Here is a 17,967-nt window from a genome sequence, read left to right as displayed (position 1 = left end):
CGCTAGGCCTCCTGTGGGCCCTCTAGTGACCAGTCTCCACCCTGCAGCCTACGAGGCCACCTCCAAACACCGAGCCGCCACCCCCAGTTTCCCAAAGACCTCGGCCAGGAACAGCATTAAAAATGGGTGCACTTGAGGGTCATTCCGGAATGAGAAGCCTCCAGGCAGAGGACAGCTGAGAATTCTCTCAGACGCACTATGGCTCTCTGACAGGTGTCGAGGGGCCTGCAGCCCTGAGGCGAATGTAGACGCTGACTCAGCCATCTCGAGACCACGAGCTAAGACAGCGCCCAAATAGGCACATGCGTGGGGTGCTTCTTTGCCCCCCCTTCTCTCCAGAACTTACTTCCCTGGCTCACGGGGCAAGAACCGGGCATTCTCAGCTCAGAGAGCCGTATGGTGCTCTGCTCCCTCGTACCCAGATGGGGGCCTGTGGTGGTCCTTCACCTCCATTTGGTGGCAAGTAGGTCTCGTTATGTGGTTCTTTATTAGAAAGCTGAACAGCACCCAGTCGTTTTCCAACTGTGTCCTGTCTAGGCTAGGATACTGTCAAGTTCTCCACACCTTGCTGGTAACAGCATATTGAGATACAAGCTTCACTCTTTAATTAGTTCATGACTTGGTCTGGGAAGACAAATGCTACATAATGGGCCATAATGGAGTTCTGACTGGGGCTCGGAGAAAGATCTGGGCCAAGGTGGTCAATAAATAAAATATGCTTGTTTTGATCTGTGTTGCCTTTTGGCAGCTAGGTTACCTTGGCGGGGGCGGGGAGGGGGAAGACCTACCAAATGCTAATGCTTCTTGCAGACGTCGGTGGCAGCCAGATGGAAGCAGACCCTCAGCAGAGGGTCATCAGAAGAGGCAGGAGCCAGAAACTGGGAGACTCCCTTGAGTGAGGCGCTCCTGTAGAGGCTGGAGTCCCACTCCGGGCTTGATGAACGGGCTCTCCGCACCCACCCCGCGATTCAGCTGCACTCTAGACACGGACACTGACTCCTCCACCTCCCGGTGCTCTCCAGGCTCAGGTGTGGGCTCTGCTAACCTTGCGTCTAGACGGCCCACCCACATATCCATGTCAGGAGTCCAACGGAGAACGTGGCTCCTTCCTCCCAGAATAAGCCCTTCTTCTCGTGGCTGGTGGGCTTCAGGATGCACATCTCTTTTTTGATTCCTTATCTTTCTCTTTTCCCATCAGTGTCCAAACCCCTAGTTCCTACTGTCAGACCAGCATGTGACAGCTTACCGTTTTAAAAAAAAAATCTTGTAATTTTTGAGAGAGAGGACGAGGAGCAAAGGGAGAGGGAGAGAGAGTCATAAGCAGACTCCATGCTGAGCCCAGAGCCTGATGCAGGGCTCAATCCCAAGACCCATGAGATTGTGACCTGAGCTGAAACCAAGAGCCAGATGCTTAACTGACTGTGGCACCCAGGAGCCCTGGGACAGCTTATTGTCCCATGTCCGTCTCGCCCAGCCCTGCCTGCTCATCAGTGACACGGGACGACTCCTCACCATGACCAACAGAAGCGCACAGTCTGACCCAGTCAAGTGGATACACTGACCAATCCAGTTACATTTCCCATGTCCCTTTTACTGTTAATGTCACTATTACTATACATTATGTAAAACAATGTTACTATACTACTTATTATTAATTACATATCGACTGGAATGCCCCAGGAGGAAGAAAGCTGGAAAGAGTATCACTGCCTCCCTAACAGCAAGAAAAAGTCAGGTAAGCTATAAAATCCTAACTTTCTTGAATCTATCACAGAGCCGAGGTCATGATGGCAACCAAGTGACCTGAACCTAAGGACAGACAGGTGCCTGCACAGGCAGACAACTGTGCTGAGGTGCCCGGATGAGAGGTAAGAGCAAGATGGAAAACAGGCCACCGCCCGAGCAAGGAAGAAGCCCCTGGCTAAAACAATGGATTTCCAAAGAACCGCAGATGCGGGGCTCCTGATGCTGGGCTTCTCCCCTGGGGGCAGGTTCAGAGGAAGCCTCCCTCGGACCCTTCTCCTCCACAAAGCAAACGCTGCCAAGTTCCTGTGCGAGAGAAAGCAAACTTCTCATTTTAGGGCACAGATAAAAATTCCAGTGGCTGGGAAGGGTAGAGAAAATGATGTTCTCCTCCTGAGGGAGAGGCAGGAAATGATCATGAGCCCAGCAGGGAGATGTCCGCTTCCACTAAGGGAAGGGCTGCGACCCAGGGACACAACACCTGCTGCAAACTGAGGCTGGACCAGGACAGTGGTGCACGCTCTCGTTTCCCCCAGCCCCTGGCCTGAAGGCCAGCAAGCCCGGAGTAACCAGCCACTGCGTACTACTGCTTGGGTGGGGGCAAGAGCACGGAAGAAAACCCTCTCTCGTGGGCACACCTGGGAGATGGAGAGTCTCCCAGGAATCTCAGCGGTGCGCCGCAGGCCACTCTGGGAAGAACAGAGCCCAGCCCAAGCCCTGACTAGACTCAGGGGGTCACACACTATCAGCCCAGCAGGTCAGGTTCTGCAGACAGACTACTCACCTCTATCTCTACTGTTCTAATTGATAGCTGACATTTGACATAAAGTTATGAGACACCAAGAGAAAGAAGACACGTACAGAATCAAGAGACTAAGTGACCAGCGGAACTAGAATTAGAGATGACCCGTGTGCTGGAACGATGTGAATGATCAGACGGGGGTTTCAGCAGACAGACGCTGTAAGAGCCCAACGGGAAATGCTAGATGTAGAAACACAGCCACACAAGAAAGCCTCCACTATGCTCATCAGTGGACCCAACACAGTGAGCTTGAAAATGGGCCAACAGAAATTACCCAGAAGAAACAGAGGGCTGTTTAATGGGTTACATGTTGTGCCCCCCACCCTCAATTTACACGTCGAAGCCCTAAGATCCCATGTGATATTTGGTCAGGCCTTTGGGAGGTGATCAGGCTTAGACGAGGTCACAAGGATGGGACCCCACGATGGGTTTAGCGCCCAGAGACACCAGGGAGCTTACTCACGTCCCATCTCCGCCCCCCCACCCCGGCATGCACAGGCACAGAAAGGGGCCACGTGAGCACCAGAAAGCTGCTGTCTGCAAGCCAGGAAGAAAGCCCTCGGCAAAACCCAACTGCGGTTTTGTCTCAGACTTCCAGCCTCCAGAGCTGTGAGAGTAAAATTTCTGATGTTTAGTCACTCTGTCAATGACATTTGTTACGGCGGCCTGAGCAGGCCATTCCGGGGCACTGTTCTAAGTCTTACCCCACTGCGAAATGGCGTTAACTTTGTCTGAAGGTACTCGATGGCTAGAGATGTGTACTGTAAGCCCTAGAGCAGTCACTAAACATTGTGGTTACCTCTTCTTTCTCCTTAAAAAAAAATTGTGACTTCTCATGATTCTATTTTATCTCCCTTCTTGGCTTCTTAGTTATAGTACTTTTGATTATGATGTAGTTCAGTGTAATTTTATCGTGTAGAGACAGAGTTTCTTAGATCTGTGAGTTTATACTTTTCATCAAATTTGGAAAAATTTCAACCATCATGTCTTAGAATATTTTTTCTAACCCCCCATCCCTGCTTCGTTGGCTTCAGCTATACATTAGGCCATTTCAGACTGTCCCCCAGCTCACGGATATCCTGTAGTCTTTTTTTTCTTCTGTTTCAGGACTTTCTAAATGACTTTCTTTTCACTAATCTTTTGTTTTTTAAGATTTTATTTATTTGTTAGAGAGCAAGTGAGCGAGCATGGGAAGGGGGAGGTGAGGGGGAGAAGCAGATTCCCCAATGAGCAGGGAGCCTGATGCGGGACTCGATCCCAGGACTCTGGGATCACGACCTGAGCTGAAGACACCCAACAGACTGAGCCATCCAGCTGTTCCTCACTGATTTTTTTTTTTTTTTAAGATTTTATTTATTTATTTGACAGAGAGATCACAAGTAGATAGAGAGGCAGGCAGAGAGAGAGAGAGGGAAGCAGGCTCCCTGCTGAGCAGGGAGCCCGATGCGGGACTCGATCCCAGGACCCTGAGATCATGACCTGAGCCGAAGGCAGCAGCTTAACCCACTGAGCCACCCAGGCGCCCCCACTGATCTTTTCTTATGCAATGTCTAATCTGCCACTAATTTTACCCATTGAACTCTTTATTTCAGACACTGTTTTCATCCTTAGAAATCAGAAATGGGTCTTTCACAAATCTTCCATGCTCCTACTTAATATGCTCAGTATTGCCTCTAGACCTTGAAACACATGGAATAAATTCTTTGTTTTAATATCCTTGTCTTCTAATTTTATCATTGATGTCATTTTCGGTCAGTTTAATAGGACTGTTTTTTTCTTCTAATTATGGTTGTGTTAGTTTATTTTTTTAAGATTTTATTTATCTGACAGAGAGAGATCACAAGTAGGCAGAGAGGCAGGCAGAGGGGAGGAAGCAGACTCCCCGCCGAGCAGAGTCTGATGTGGGGCTCGATCCCAGGACCCTGAGACCATGACCCAAGCCGAAGGCAGAGGCGCAACCCACTGAGCCACCCAGGCGCCCATGGTTGTGTTTTCTTACTTCTTTGGATGTCTGGTAACTTTTTATTTGATATCAGATGTTACAAATTTTACCTTGTTTGATGCTGGATACATTTTTTAAACGATTTTATTTATTTGGCAGAGAAGAGAGAGAGAGCACAAGAAGGAGTGGCAGAGGGAGGGGGGAAGCAGGCTCCCCGCGGAGCAGAGAGCTCGATATGGGGCTCTATCCCAGGACCCTGAGATCAGGACCTGAGCCAAAAAGCAGACACTTAATTGAATGAGCCACCCAGGTGCCCTGGTGCTGGATATCTATATCTATATCTATATATCTGGACAGAGACAGAGATCACAAGCAGGCAGAGAGAGGGGGGCGGGGGGAAGCAGGCTCCCCACCAAGCAGAGTCTCCGACGTGGGGCTCGATCCCAGGACCCTGAGACCATGACCCAAGCCGAAGGCAGAGGCTCAACCCACCGAGCCACCCAGGCGCCCCTATTTCTTAAGCTTAGGGAGCCTGGGTGGGGCTGTTGGTTAAGCATCTGACTCTTGGTTTTGGCTCAGGTCATCTCTGGGTCGTGAGATCAAGTCCCACGTCGGGCTCTCTGCTCAGTATGGAGTCTGCTTCAGTTTCTCTCTCCCTGCTCCTCCTCTAATAATTATTTTTTAAAAGGATTTTATTTATTTACTTCACAGAGAGCACACGACAGGGGAGCAGCAGAGGCAGAGGGAGAAGCAGGCTTCCTGATGAGCAGGGAGCCCGATGCGGAACTCGATCCCAGGACCCTGGGATCATGACCTGAGCTGAAGGCGGACGCCTAACAACTGAGCCACCCAGGCACCCCTGAAGTAAATAAATATTAAAAAAGAAAAAATATTCTAGAGCTCAAGTATCCTTGGTTAAGCTACTTCAAAGTAGCACGTCCAGTCCTTGCCTTTCTCCTTTGTCGGGTCTGACCAGAGTAGTGCTCAGGGCGCTTTCCCCACTAGTTAGCTCTCTGATGACCCTGTGAGCTACAGGTTTCCCGCTCTCGCTGTCGGGAGCAGAATGCATTCCCAGCCTGCGCACTCTTAAGTACTAGCCTACAGCTCTCTAGTCCTATAGCACAGGACTTCTCTGCTCAGTGTATCACAAGGTTGAAATAAAGTGTTAGTCTGAATTCTTGTGTGGAGGTTCAGGCAATAGATGTACTACAAAGCTCACTCTTACTGTTGTCAAAATTTAGCCCCTTGTAGCTATGGGACTAAGGTGACTGTTTCTTTGCCACTCTCGGCTCCTAACTGCTAACTGCATTCCCTGCCATGTGGCCGTTTCACCTTCAAGGCAGCAATGATGCATCAAATCCTTCCCATTCCGGAATGTGACTTCTGTCTCTGACCTCCGGACCCATATTTAAAGGGCTCTCCATTACTTAAAAGCAAAAGCTTAATATAACATAATCATAGGAGTAAAAGCCATGTTCACAATCCTGGGGATTATGCAGGTAGGGCACGGACACCATGCGGGCAGGGATCTGGGAGGATCTGTGTGCCCAGAAAGAGAGCGCTGGTCTCTCTTCCTCTTCTTATGAAGACACTAACCCTAACAAATCAAGGCCCTAGCCGTGTGATCTCACTTAACCTTAATTACTTCTATCAAGGGTCTGTCACCAACACATTCATACTGGGGTTTAGAGCTCCAACAGATGAATGGGAGAGGGGCACAAACATTCACTCTATTATGAAGACCATCTTAAATCCTGACTACTGTAGCCGCTACTCCTTCTAAAGATGGGGCTCTTTCCTGGCACTGGACTGTTTCCTTGCTAGTGCTAATACTCGAGGGGTCTTCCTACAGATCTCCAGAGTTCTCTTTGTCAGATGGACGCTTCCGTGGGACTTCTAGCCTCCCTGGTGTCTCTGGTCTCCTGGCTGTGTTCTCAAGTGGGGGAGACCACTGGGCTCTCCCAGGCTTCATCTCCCCACACTGTGATCTTCTCCAAGCTTTAAGCTGAGAGCAACTGTAGGGATCAACCCTTTGTTTCTTGTCTCTCGGGGATTAATTTCCTTCACGGATTGACATCCACTGAGAGAAAGATGCCCAACACCTTAAGAGCTGTGGTTTCATAGATCTTGTTGTTTTTAGGTTGTTTCAATTGAGGGGGTAACTCCCATCTCCGTTTACTCCCATCTTGGCTGAAGTAGAAGCCTTTGTGTGTGTTTTTTTTAAAGAGCTTTATCTTAGAAATTTGTATCTCTAACCAATAACTTAATTAGGCCTATTTATGAGATTTTATAATTTCATAGTACCTAGTCTTCTTCAATTTGCTTTCCTCTCCCAACACTGTTCCTGATTCATCACATTGTTCCAAAGTAGTTATTAAACCATTTTCACTATGATTTTTTTTTATTAAAACACCAAAGTTTATTCATCTATCTATTTTACTGCTGGTGGACATTTGGGTCATTCCCAATTCTGCACGCCTCTACGCAGACTCTTATGTATGTTTCTCGGTGCTCACACACGAACAGCCTCACTGTGCACACCAGAGCGGAGCATGACACAGGGACCTGCATTTTCACCTTCATTACAGAATGCCGAACGGGTTCCGAAAGGGAGTGTGCACATTTACACCCTCATTAGCAGCCTTACGGCTTCACCCAAACCCGACAGTCCCATTTTCCCCCCCCTTTTTTCATTCTGAAGGTGTAACATGGTGAATCAGAATGGTTTTGATTTCCATTTTATTGATGAATAATGAGGCCGAGCACGTTCTCACATTTACTGGCCCTTCTGGCCCTTCGGTTTTCCTCCTCTATCAGAACCTGTCCAAGCTGTGTTCCCACTCTTATTACCGGATTGTTTCTGTACTTTTTATTCTCTTCAGAACAATTATTGGGTGTATACAGTTACAAATGGTAACACTAATAGGTTCTTCATTTAAAAAATCTGAGTCTACTGTCCTCTGCCTGATAACATTTTTTTTTTTTGAAGATTTTATTTATTTATTGGAGAGAGAATGAGTGAGAGAGAGCATGAGAGAGAAGCTCAGAGGGAGAAGCCGACTCCCCAAGGAGCTGGGAGCCTGATGCGGGACGAGATCCTGGAAGTCCGCGATCATGACCTGAGCCAAAGGCAGTCGCTCAACCAACTGAGCCATGCAGATGCCCTCTGATAACATTTTTTATACATCTTATTTTTATTTTTAATTTATTTAAAAGATTTTACTTATTTATTTGACAAAGAGAGAGAGAGACACACAGAGAGGGAACACGAGCAGGGGGAGTGGGAGAGGGAGAAGCAGGCCTCCTGTAGAGCAGGGAGCCTGATGTGGGGTTTGATCCCAGGACCCTGGGATCATGACCTGAACTGAATGCAGAGGCTTAATGACTGAGCCACCCAAGCGCCCCAATATACATCTTACTTTTAAAAGGTTATGCTATGTGTTTTTTAAACAGGGAAACACAGTTTAGTTGCTTTTTGACTTCTAAAGCCTCATCATCATAGAATAAAGCTAGTAAGCCAAAGAAACAATTACCCATTTGCACTGGAAAGTACCATTTCTATTGTTTGAAGCTTCCGGAATGGGTAGTTTCTCCCCTGATGCCAAAGTAACAGGATGAGCAAGATGACCTTAAAAAGTTAAAAATAACTGTACAGGAGGTCACCCACTCAATCCTCCGTGTCATCACATCCACGCGCGACCACACTTTCCTGTTCACAGACAGACTCAGGCTGCTGTCAGGGCCAGGCCACCCTGTGCCCACGTGGCGCGGGAGCCCAGGCAGAGCCCTCACTTTCAGAACGGCGGCTTCAGATGCAAGCACAGGCCAGGGAAGAAGGTTTTACATGTGACAAGACAAAGGGAAAAAGCACTTCCACTGAAACGGATTTTTAATTTAGAAATCCCCTCCCCAAAGTTAACACACTCTGGTGAACCCTGAGCATTAGAACCTGCAGGGACTGTATGGGTTAGAGCGATGAGACACACACCTACCCCATGGACAGGGCGAACTGTCTTGTCGCATCCAAGCTGTCGTGGGCTCACGCCTGTAGCTGTCTGAAAAGGAAACGAGAGCTGAAGGGAAACAAAACACTTCCCGAGAGGAGGAACTTTCCATCTACCGTTACAACGTAAGTGCATTCGTCACATTAAGCCTCTGCCAGAAGAGGCTGGACGTTACTCCTGCTGTCGTCACCTGTCGGCGCCCACAGCCGCTGGGGACTGACTAACCCAAGGGAAGGAGGGCTCCTGTCACTCACCTGACCGGCCACTCCCCAGGCCCCGAGTCTCCTCAGCCCCTTGCCCGTCCAGGACCCACGGCTCTTCGCCTCGCTCCAGCTGAGAGATCACATTGGGCTTTGATCCTGGAAGTCCTGCTCATGGGAGGCAAGGCCTTTTGTCAGCACAGTATCTGGGAACACCCGCACGCCACCCCACCTGAGTGACCTGCAGGCATGACAGACAGGACTGACGTTCCTCCAAAGCCCCCACCACAGGGCCCCCACTGGCCAGGCACACAGACACAGACGAGGCTGCTGAGGGGCCATACCTAGCGACACCACGTTCCCGTAGGTCTCCATCATCACGTGTCGGTAGAGGCCCCGCTGAGCAGGGCCCAGGCGGTCCCATTCCTCCTGGGAGAGGAGCACGGCCACGTCCTCAAAGGTCACCTTGGCCTGGAATGACAGGGGCTGCTGCAGGTTGGACTAAGTCTCCACATCCGAGGTGGCGTGATGCCAGTGGAGATGCCCTTGGTCGGGGAAACACACGTGACCAGCTTGGCGGGGGAAGGGTGGGCGGTGGGGGAGTGTGGCAGGAGAGGCCACAGGGTTCGGAGGCTGTGACACTCAGGCGACCACCCGGAGCCCTGGGCACAGGAGGGCTGTGAGGGAACCCAGAGGTGCCGCACAGGCCTCGAGGGCGGCTCACCTGCGGTCCTGCTGGCGGCGGCAGGAGCCTGGCTGCTGCCATGGCTGGATCGCCGAGGGTTCCGAGATGGAAGTCAGAGGAGCCTGTGGGGTTGAGGAAGAGGGAGGACGTGAGGGGCCCAGCCTTGCCCTCAAGACCCTCGTTCTGGGAGTCCAACCGCCCCCAAGTCTTACTCCACAGTTCAGGAACCATGGTCCCTGGACTCTGACTGTGAGCCCAGGAACAATCCCGTCTCGGATGCCTGGGGACACCGGTGTACCCCACGGCTCCAGCCAGAAGGTTTTGTTCTCCAGACCCTGGGGTCCTCACGGTCAGCTGGGGAGCTAACAAGGACTCGGCGCCATCTGCTCAGGCCCACAGTCCACGCGGAAGGGCTGGTGCCAGGCCAGGCCGCCTCCAGAGATGAGCTCCAGGGAAGACAGGCTGAGAACGCGTGGTGTTGCTTGAGGCAGCCCACCCCATGTCCTCTGTGAGTCACTCGACTGTGACTCCTGCGGGCTTGCTGGTGCCTCAGGCTGCCCTGGTTGTGCCCTGGCTCTGCAGTGAGGCCCGGGGGCGGTACTGGAGGCGTGACCTATGGTTGGTTCTGGCAGGTTAAGGTCAGAGTCACCCAGGGATTTGGTCTGAGCACCTGGGGGAGGCCTGTGGGTGGGCAGATTCTGGGGACATGAAAGGACTAGTTTAGCTGAGGTGTCTGTCATATTCAAATTACTGGGAAAAATGGGGGGGGACGACCAAGAGCTCTCCTAACGGGGGGATGGGGCTCACATTATTTGGAGTGTCAAAGGGAATCTCCAAGAGGGACACGGCCACCAAGATCACCTTGACAAACAGGATGCCTCACACTGTGGGCTGCCTTTGGGGCAGGAAGTCAGGAAGCATACACACTTTCTTCGTAGACTATAAAACGTATGCCTATGTTTGCACAGACAACTTCTGGGAATATACACACGGAATTCCTAACTGCAGCTGCCTCTGAGGGACAGGAGCGTAGACTCGGGTGGAGAGAGGCTGGCCCCCCTGCGCCCTCCGTTCACCAAGAATGCCCATTCTCACCAAACCTGTGTGTCTGTGTCCACGCAACAGAACTCGAATTGGGCTCCCAACAGGGGTCTTGAAAGAGTGACACTAACCTTAGAATCCATATGAACAACAAATGCTGGAGAACAGGGAAGAGTGAAATCTGAAAGAATGGGGGGCCTCACCAGGTCTCAGAACAACGAGGAGAAAGTCACTGCCACCACCGGCTCTGCCCCCGCCCTCTTGACGGTGTATCCGACCTCCACACCCTCTCAAGCAGCCCCCGAACCTGCCGCTGTTCACGGTCAGTCACCTTCCCCACGGCTCTGTCCAGCTGCCTCCCCGTGAGTGGTCTCCACCCTCCCCACCAGGGCGGCCCTGGTCAGGGTCTTCCACCACCTCCACGGGGCCAGCTCCTCGCCCACTGTTGGCAGTGGTGAGAGTTAGTCACCCTGTCCTCCTGCAGCTCAGTCCCCACCACGTGTCCTGGACATTGCTCCCTCAATCCTCACCTGCATGAGAATCAGACCTTCCTGGATCATCCAGTCCTGGTGCCCTGGGAACCAGGTACAAGTAGGCCCCACTGCAACTGGGCCAGGACTCAACAAGGAACACCCATGGGAACACCAGCCAGGACCTGCCAGTGAGTGCTGGAGACAGGTACAGCGGACCCGAGGAGGCATCTGGCTTTTTTTTTTGAAGACTTTTTTATTTGAGAAAGAGAGTGAGAGAACGCGCACAAGCAGGGGGAAGGGCAGAGCAAAAGAATCTTCAAGGAGACTCCCCACTGAGCGTGAAGCCCAACACAAGGCTTGATCTCATGACCTGAGTCAACACCAATAGGCAGACACTCAACAGAACCGGCCGTCCGAGCGCTCCTCCCCCTCCTCCTCCACACCCCACTCCTCCTCCGCCCTCCGAGCACATCTGGAACGCGGGCCTGCTGCAGCAGGGCTGTTCCCCTGTGCACCCCCAATCCCACTGTGGGAACAGTGACTGTTGCTGGCTTGAACCCCTTCCTGGCTCCTTCATGGCTGCTTCGAGGCTGGTCAGAACCCCTGCCTGGGCTTCCCTTCCGCTAGGGAGGCTTCTGACCTTTGGCTGGTTCTTGGCACATAATCCTCTCATCGAGGGCCTTCCTGACCCCCCCAACCTTGAAGGCCTGTCTCCCAGTCCTGATAATCCCTTTGTGTCCCAGAGCAGCCAGCAACCCAATGTTTGCTGATTAAGTGAATGAAAGAAGAGCTATGAGCCCATGCTTCACACTCTTTCTCAGGAAAGCCACTTGGCAGTATGCAGATGAATCGGACAGAGCATTTCAGAGTGGGCACTCCCCTGGAATGGACACAGGCCCAAGGATGGTGACTGCCAAGCCACGGTCCTTTCACACGCAGGTCACACACCCCCTGAGAAAGATTTAAGTGGCGGGAGACAGCCAGTAGATAAATGAGACCATGGGGCGCAGAGAGCATGTCCATAACGTCCTCTTTCAGAAAGAATGCCTCCAGGGTCAAGAAGTGTGAGTGCTCCGTCCTCACCTATAAATCAGGGAGACCACACCCCTCCTCTGCAGGCCTCAAGAAGCAGCAAGGTGCAAAGTCAGACGCTGCTGGGCTCATCCACTTAGATGAACTCAAAAGACCAGGCTGTCAACACGAGTGAGGCGTGGAGGCGGGTGCACAGGGCAAAGGGCAAGATTCCCGGGGGCGAGTGGAGGGGAAGGGGACAGTCCTAGAAAAGCACTGACACAAAGGCTCTCTACCCAGGATGACCGTCACACGTGACTGAGCAAAAGCATACAGACCAGTATACTTGTTACTTTGGTTGAAGGTTTGTGTCCTTCCAATATGCATATGGTGAAATCCTAATGCCCAGCGGGATAGTGTTCGGCGGTGAGGCCACTGGGCCATGCTTAGGTCGTGAGGCTGGAGCCCTCACAATGGGATCAGGACAAGAACCTCACAGAGCTTCCTCGCTCCTTCCGCCATGTGAGGATGCGGCAAGTCTGCAGCCCGAAAAGGTCGTCCCCAGCCACCGAAGCACCCTGCAGCCTCCAGAACTTGAGAAGCGCCTGTTTTACAGGTTACCTAGTCTACAGCATTTTACTGTGGCAGCCGAAGGAACTAAGACACCTGTGTTCCAATAAAGAAAAAGAACAAATACAGGAAGGAGTACTAACTAGTTCTGAACAGGCCTGTGACTGCACACTGTGGCCCCCAAAGCTGACGGCTGTCCGGCAGGTGAACAGAGCCATCAGGGCCCAGAACCGGCACTTCCTGACCGCCCTCTCCTCCACCCTGACCTCCGTGATTCCGATGCCCACCTCCAGGCTTTGCTCTGTGAAAAAACACAGGAGTTGTTTGTTTGCTTTTTAAAACTTCTTTTTTTTTTTTTTTAAACTTTTTTTTTTTTTTTTTAAGATTTTATTTATTTACTTGACAGAGAGAGATCACGAGTAGACAGAGAGGCAGACAGAGAGAGAGGAAGGGAAGCAGGCTCCCTGCTGAGCAGAGAGCCCGATGCAGGGCTTGATCCCAGGACCCTGAGATCATGACCTGAGCCGAAGGCAGCGGCTTAATCCACTGAGCCACCCAGGCGCCCCTGTTTGTTTTTTAAACAAGGGGATGGAGGGGCGGGGAATCCTGGGCAGGCTCCACACTCGGAGCCCAGGCCCGGAGCCCAATGTGAGGCTCGATCTCACAACCCTGAGGTCATGACCTGAGGCAAAATCAAGAGTCAGAAACTTAAGGGATGGAGCCACCCAGGCGCCCCAACACAGGAGTTGAGACAGGAAGGGAGATTATGGGGGTTGCCCAGTTCTGTTCAGATGGCCTGGCCACCCCCAACATGGCCCCGGGGGGCCTGCCCAGTCTCAGCCAGCCCTCAGATGCAGGAATTTTGTTTCTGGAAATCTCCTCAGGGAGCAGCGACTAACCCAAACAAAACCAGAACAGATCAGTGTTCTCAGCAGCCCTGGATGCTTCCCGGGAAAGAAGCCACACTGCAGAGAGAGATTCTGTGCCAAGCAGGCCCTGGCTCTCGTGACGGCTGAGCAGCCAGCAACTAAGGAAGGGACCGCGGAGGCGCAAAGAGCTTAGAACTTAATGTTTTACTATTTATGATCACTTTGTTTTGTAAGCTAAGTTTTAGGAACTTGTTGCCCTTATTGAATTCCTCCTGGGGAAAAGAACAAGCATGCCTGTCTTCCAAAGACCTTGCCCACCACGCCAGGCCAGGACAGGCACACCCCCAGCCCCCGGTCTGGGCTGGGCAGCTCCCAAGATCTTCCTCCTCTGTCCTCACCATTCTCACCTACGGGCTTTCCTGCTGGAGTGAGCACCGTGCCCTCCATGGGGGAAGCAGCTTCAGGAGGCCTCTCTGCGCCACGTGTGAACACAGAGCAGAACCCTGCCATCTTCCACAGCCAACGATCACGCGCCCAGACCCAGAGCTTCCTACACACCAGCAAGACCTGGTCAGAAAATCCATAGGGAAAAAGATCCTGTTCACAAATGACACAAGGAACAAGCTTAAAATAAACTTACTTCTGTAGAAATGAGATGTAAATTCTCACTGTATCCACAAAACCAAGGTGCCTCAGAGCCAAGTGGCCCGGATGGAAAGGGGTAACACAGGAACCGGGCAGAGCAGGGCCAAATGCGTATCAACAAACGGAGAACAGATGAGGCAATTCAAACTGCTGAGGAAGCAGGGTTCAGTAAATGGGGCTGGGACCAGCTAAATGCTTTAGGAAAAGTAGAATTGGGCCTGTACATGAAGTTCAGCAGATCTCTCAGAAAGTGGAGGAAGGCAAAGAGATTTAAGAAAAAAGCTAGAAAACATTAGATCATCTCACATCAAAAACTACACGTCCCGGGAATCCTGGGCAGGCTGATGAATGAATGAAGAGCTGAAATTTTACATCACATTTTTTAGAAAGAACGCGATTGCAGTAAGTTTTTCTTACTTCGGGTGGGAAGGGCCTTTTAAGCAAAATACCGCAAGCAGAAATACCGAGACAGAGACTTCCAGACCGGCTGCATGAAAATCAAGACCTCACGCACTTCAAACCACCAAATTCCAGAATGGACCCAGAATCACGCACGAATTTCATGCACGACAAAGGTGGTTTTCCAAATCAATGGAAAAATGAATCAATAGGTTAGAAACAGCACAGAGAACAAGCGACGCTGGATGCCTCTCACCCCACACCAAAATAAATTCCAGATGGACCCGACATTGCACAAGCAACAGAGAAAAACAACGGTTTTAAAAATAATCTTGGCAAGGGGAAAGCCCTCTGAAACAACAAAGCTCACAAGCCTTAGGAGTAAATACTTTACCGTTACAAAGCTGAAATCTCTTCAGAAACCCCAAACCCGAACAAAACCGTGACCGGAGTCAAGTGTCAGCTTTCCGAGCAGAGCGGGAACCGGCCTATCGCGGGGGCCACGAAGGCACCAGTTTCGACCTCACCCAGCACCGGGGACGGAAACGCAAACACTCACGCGACAACGGTGCGGGGCGCGCGACCCAAGGCGCCACCCCTCCCCGCAGCTGCGGACGGCGGGTGCCACAGCCGGGTCCCCGCGGCCCCGCTCAGCTCCCGACGCTCGCGCTTCCCCAGGCGCGCATCGTTTTGCATCAGGCCGTGGAGAACCGAGAGCCCACCGGGGAAGCCTCGGCAAAGAGGCCGGAGAGGCCGGTGTCGGCCCCTGAAAAGGCCGCTCCGAGGTCACAGGGAAAGCCAAGCACCGGAGGAAGACGCAGAATCACCAAGTGCTTCAGGTCCCGAGACCCCGACGCCGCTCGGACGTGGAGCCACGGCTGACCTCGAGGTGCGGAGGCGCTGCGGGCGCCGCGGGGCGGGGCGGGCTTCTCCCCCGGCCCTGGACTCCGGGAGCCCGCGACACGCAGGGTCACTGACCGCCCTCCCCGCGCAGGGGCGCGGGTCCTCCCCGCCGAGGCCCCGCCGCATCCCTGCACCTCCCGCCGGGCCCGCGATCCGCGGGGGAGGGGCCCGGGGGCGCGACGGGGTGGGGGGCGGGGGAGCCTGTAGAGTCCCGCCGTCCGCGGGGGGAGCTCGGGGCGCGGCGGGGGCCGAGGGGTGAGGGTCGGGGCCGCGGGGGAGGGGCGGGGCGTTCTGAAGTGTCCCGCGGCCTGGGGGGGCGGTGCTCGGGGCGCGGCGGGGGCCGAGGGCTGGGGGTCAGGAGAGGCCCGCGTCCGAGGCGCAGGCGGGCCCTGGGGCGTGGCGGAAGGCGGGGGCGGGGGGCGCGCAGCAGGGTCCGCGGAGGCAGAGGAGGCCGCTGCGCGTCCGCCGGCGAAGGAACCGGCGCCGCGGGGAAGTGCCCTGTCCGCGAGGACGACCCGGCTCCGGCCTCCGTGCGGGCAGGGGGGTCCCGACCTGCCAGTGCCCACGCGAACCCCCCACTCACCTTCCACGCCGCAGCCTCACGCGCGAAGGGACGGTCGCCCGCAACGCACTCAGACAAAGGGGAAGCCCCGCCTCGTCTGCGCATCCGCCAATCCCGGAGGGCCCCGCCTCCTCAGTCCCCGCCCACACCCTCGGGCCACCAATCCTGGCGTGCGACAGCCTCCAGCGCGGCCCTCGGCCCCGCCTTCCCCGCCGGCGCCATTTTCCTGACGGACAGCTCTGCGGCGCGCTCCGGAGCCACCGAGAGCGGAGACCTCCCGCGCGCCTAGAGAGGACACGCCGCGCCCGGGCCTGGCACGCACCGCACTTCCGGCGGTCCAGCAGCGGCCCGGCTTGTGTCGCTGCTGCTGTGGGACTCAGGTGTCTGTCCCCACCGGTCCCCCGACCGCCTCAAGCGGGTGGCATTTCCGCTTCTGAAGGTGCCTTCTCGTTGCTGTGGCCCGGGACCCGGCAAGGGCCTGGCGGCGGTCGCGTGTGGCACCGAGGGCCCGCTCCGCCGCCTGCACTGGAAGCCCGCGCCGCGGAGGGCGGTGAGCAGTCCCGCGGGAGCGCCCCCGGCGAGGAGCCTCAGGCGACCCGGACTGGAACGAGGGGCGCGGACGGGAGGGAGAGTTGGCCAATGTCGCCTCTCCTGATGCGCGAACCCCGGGACTGGGCGCCCCGTGAGCTCAGGCAGGCGGGGTGCGGGGTGCGGGGACGCCCCGCGCTTCTGCTGCTTTTCAGCTGCTCGGGACGGAAGCTCCAGCGCGACGGGGGGGAAGGTCGTGTAGCTCGTGTCCACTACCCGCTGAAGCCGTTGCTGACCCAGTCGCTTCGCCTGTGTCCCCGCCTGGTTCCCTCCCCCAGCCCCGGAGCGGGTCATTTCAAGTTCAGGTTGGACTTCCAGATCCGTCTCGGACGAGGGCCCTTGAGACGTTGCAAAAGCACGATCGCACCTCAGGGTGCGCCATTACCCTTCGCGGCCATCAGGTCGCCGGTGTCCGGGGCCTTCGGTCCGTCGTGCTCTGTCTGGCCTCCAGTCGGTTTGTGGGAGTCACGGTGCAGACTGACGAGGGAGCAGAGGACAAGCCGAGGACAGGCCGAAGCTGACACCCCGCCAACTGCCCGCCACCGTGCGATGTCTCCGGCCGCCCTGAAGGCAAGCGGATGGCTGGCTTGCAGAGATCACAGTGACCCGCAGCGACCTCGCTTCCAGATACGATCAGTGTCCTCCTAACCCGAACCCACTGACGGACACGCCACGGGCAGAGCGTCGTGTTCCTCCAGGAAGCTCCCAGCCACCGCCCAATGCCTCCCGAGAGGGGAAACACCCTCCACAATGGCTCGGACTCTGGTGTCCTGTGAGCCTTCTGTAACATGCACAAACCCTTTTGAAGCCTTTTCCATGCCTCCCCCAAATTCCCAAGCAGGCGATCGGCCACACCTCACACGCCCAGAGCGGATTTTTCTGCCCGCGGGCCCTAGAACGAGCCTTTCGCTCCGGAGGCGTCTCAAACGTCCTTCCTTGGCGCTGGCTCTGGACGCCACCCATATTCCCAAACCCATCACGACTAGCAACGCGTAGTGCATTTGGGTGACAGACTGACACTTTCTTTTATTTTTTTGACTCTCACTTACTTTAAAAATTTGAATTTGCTGTAGTTAGCGTGTGTTATATTGGTTTCGGGTGTATGGTGGCGCACGGTGTGGGCATTCCTATGCTAGGTACGGCAGCGAGCGACGATTCTTACGTCACTGAGTCCTCGAGATACTTGTGCTCTCAGTCCCCTTCACCTGTTTCACCAAACCCCTTCCCACAACCAGTCCGTTTGCTGTAGTCAGTCAGCCTTTTGCTTTTCTTTTTTGTTCCTTGTTTTGTTTCTTAAATTTCACATGCGTGAAATCACATGGTACCTTCTCTGATTGACCTATCCCACTCAGCGTTACACTGTCCAGATCCACCCATGTTGTTGCAAATGGCAAGATTTCCTTCTTTTTTGTGGTTGAGTAGTATCCTTTATTCGTCAGTAGCTGGACACTCGGATGGCCTCCATATTTTAGCTGTTGTAAAAAGTGCTGCAATGAGCATAAGGGTTGAATATGGTAATCAATCGCTTCC

General features: G+C 53.9%; 1 protein-coding gene across 4 annotated transcripts in view; it reads right to left on the bottom strand.

Annotated features, from left to right (window-relative positions):
* The window catches only part of ZNF250 (zinc finger protein 250), a 30,962-nt gene extending 15,023 nt beyond the window's left edge, over nucleotides 1-15,939 (bottom strand). For 3 of the 4 annotated variants that reach the window (XR_006819608.1, XR_006819607.1, XM_046011533.1), the window contains exons 1-5: nucleotides 15,871-15,939; nucleotides 9,416-9,498; nucleotides 9,036-9,177; nucleotides 8,746-8,859; nucleotides 8,480-8,542 (exon numbers count right to left, since the gene is read on the bottom strand). Coding sequence is in view for 2 of the 4 variants with exons in the window: in XM_046011533.1 (XP_045867489.1) it covers nucleotides 8,480-8,542; nucleotides 8,746-8,859; nucleotides 9,036-9,177; nucleotides 9,416-9,457 (361 nt within the window). In the remaining 2 variants the exon portion in view is untranslated. The remainder of the gene's footprint in view (nucleotides 1-8,479; nucleotides 8,543-8,745; nucleotides 8,860-9,035; nucleotides 9,178-9,415; nucleotides 9,499-15,870) is intronic. The other variant, XM_046011552.1, reaches the window with a different exon arrangement.
* Between the last annotated feature and the right edge of the window lie 2,028 nt (nucleotides 15,940-17,967).

This window comes from Meles meles, chromosome 1 (genome assembly GCF_922984935.1).
Source record: "Meles meles chromosome 1, mMelMel3.1 paternal haplotype, whole genome shotgun sequence".
Lineage (NCBI taxonomy): Eukaryota > Metazoa > Chordata > Mammalia > Carnivora > Mustelidae > Meles > Meles meles.
This window is presented reverse-complemented; position numbering and strand designations above follow the sequence as displayed.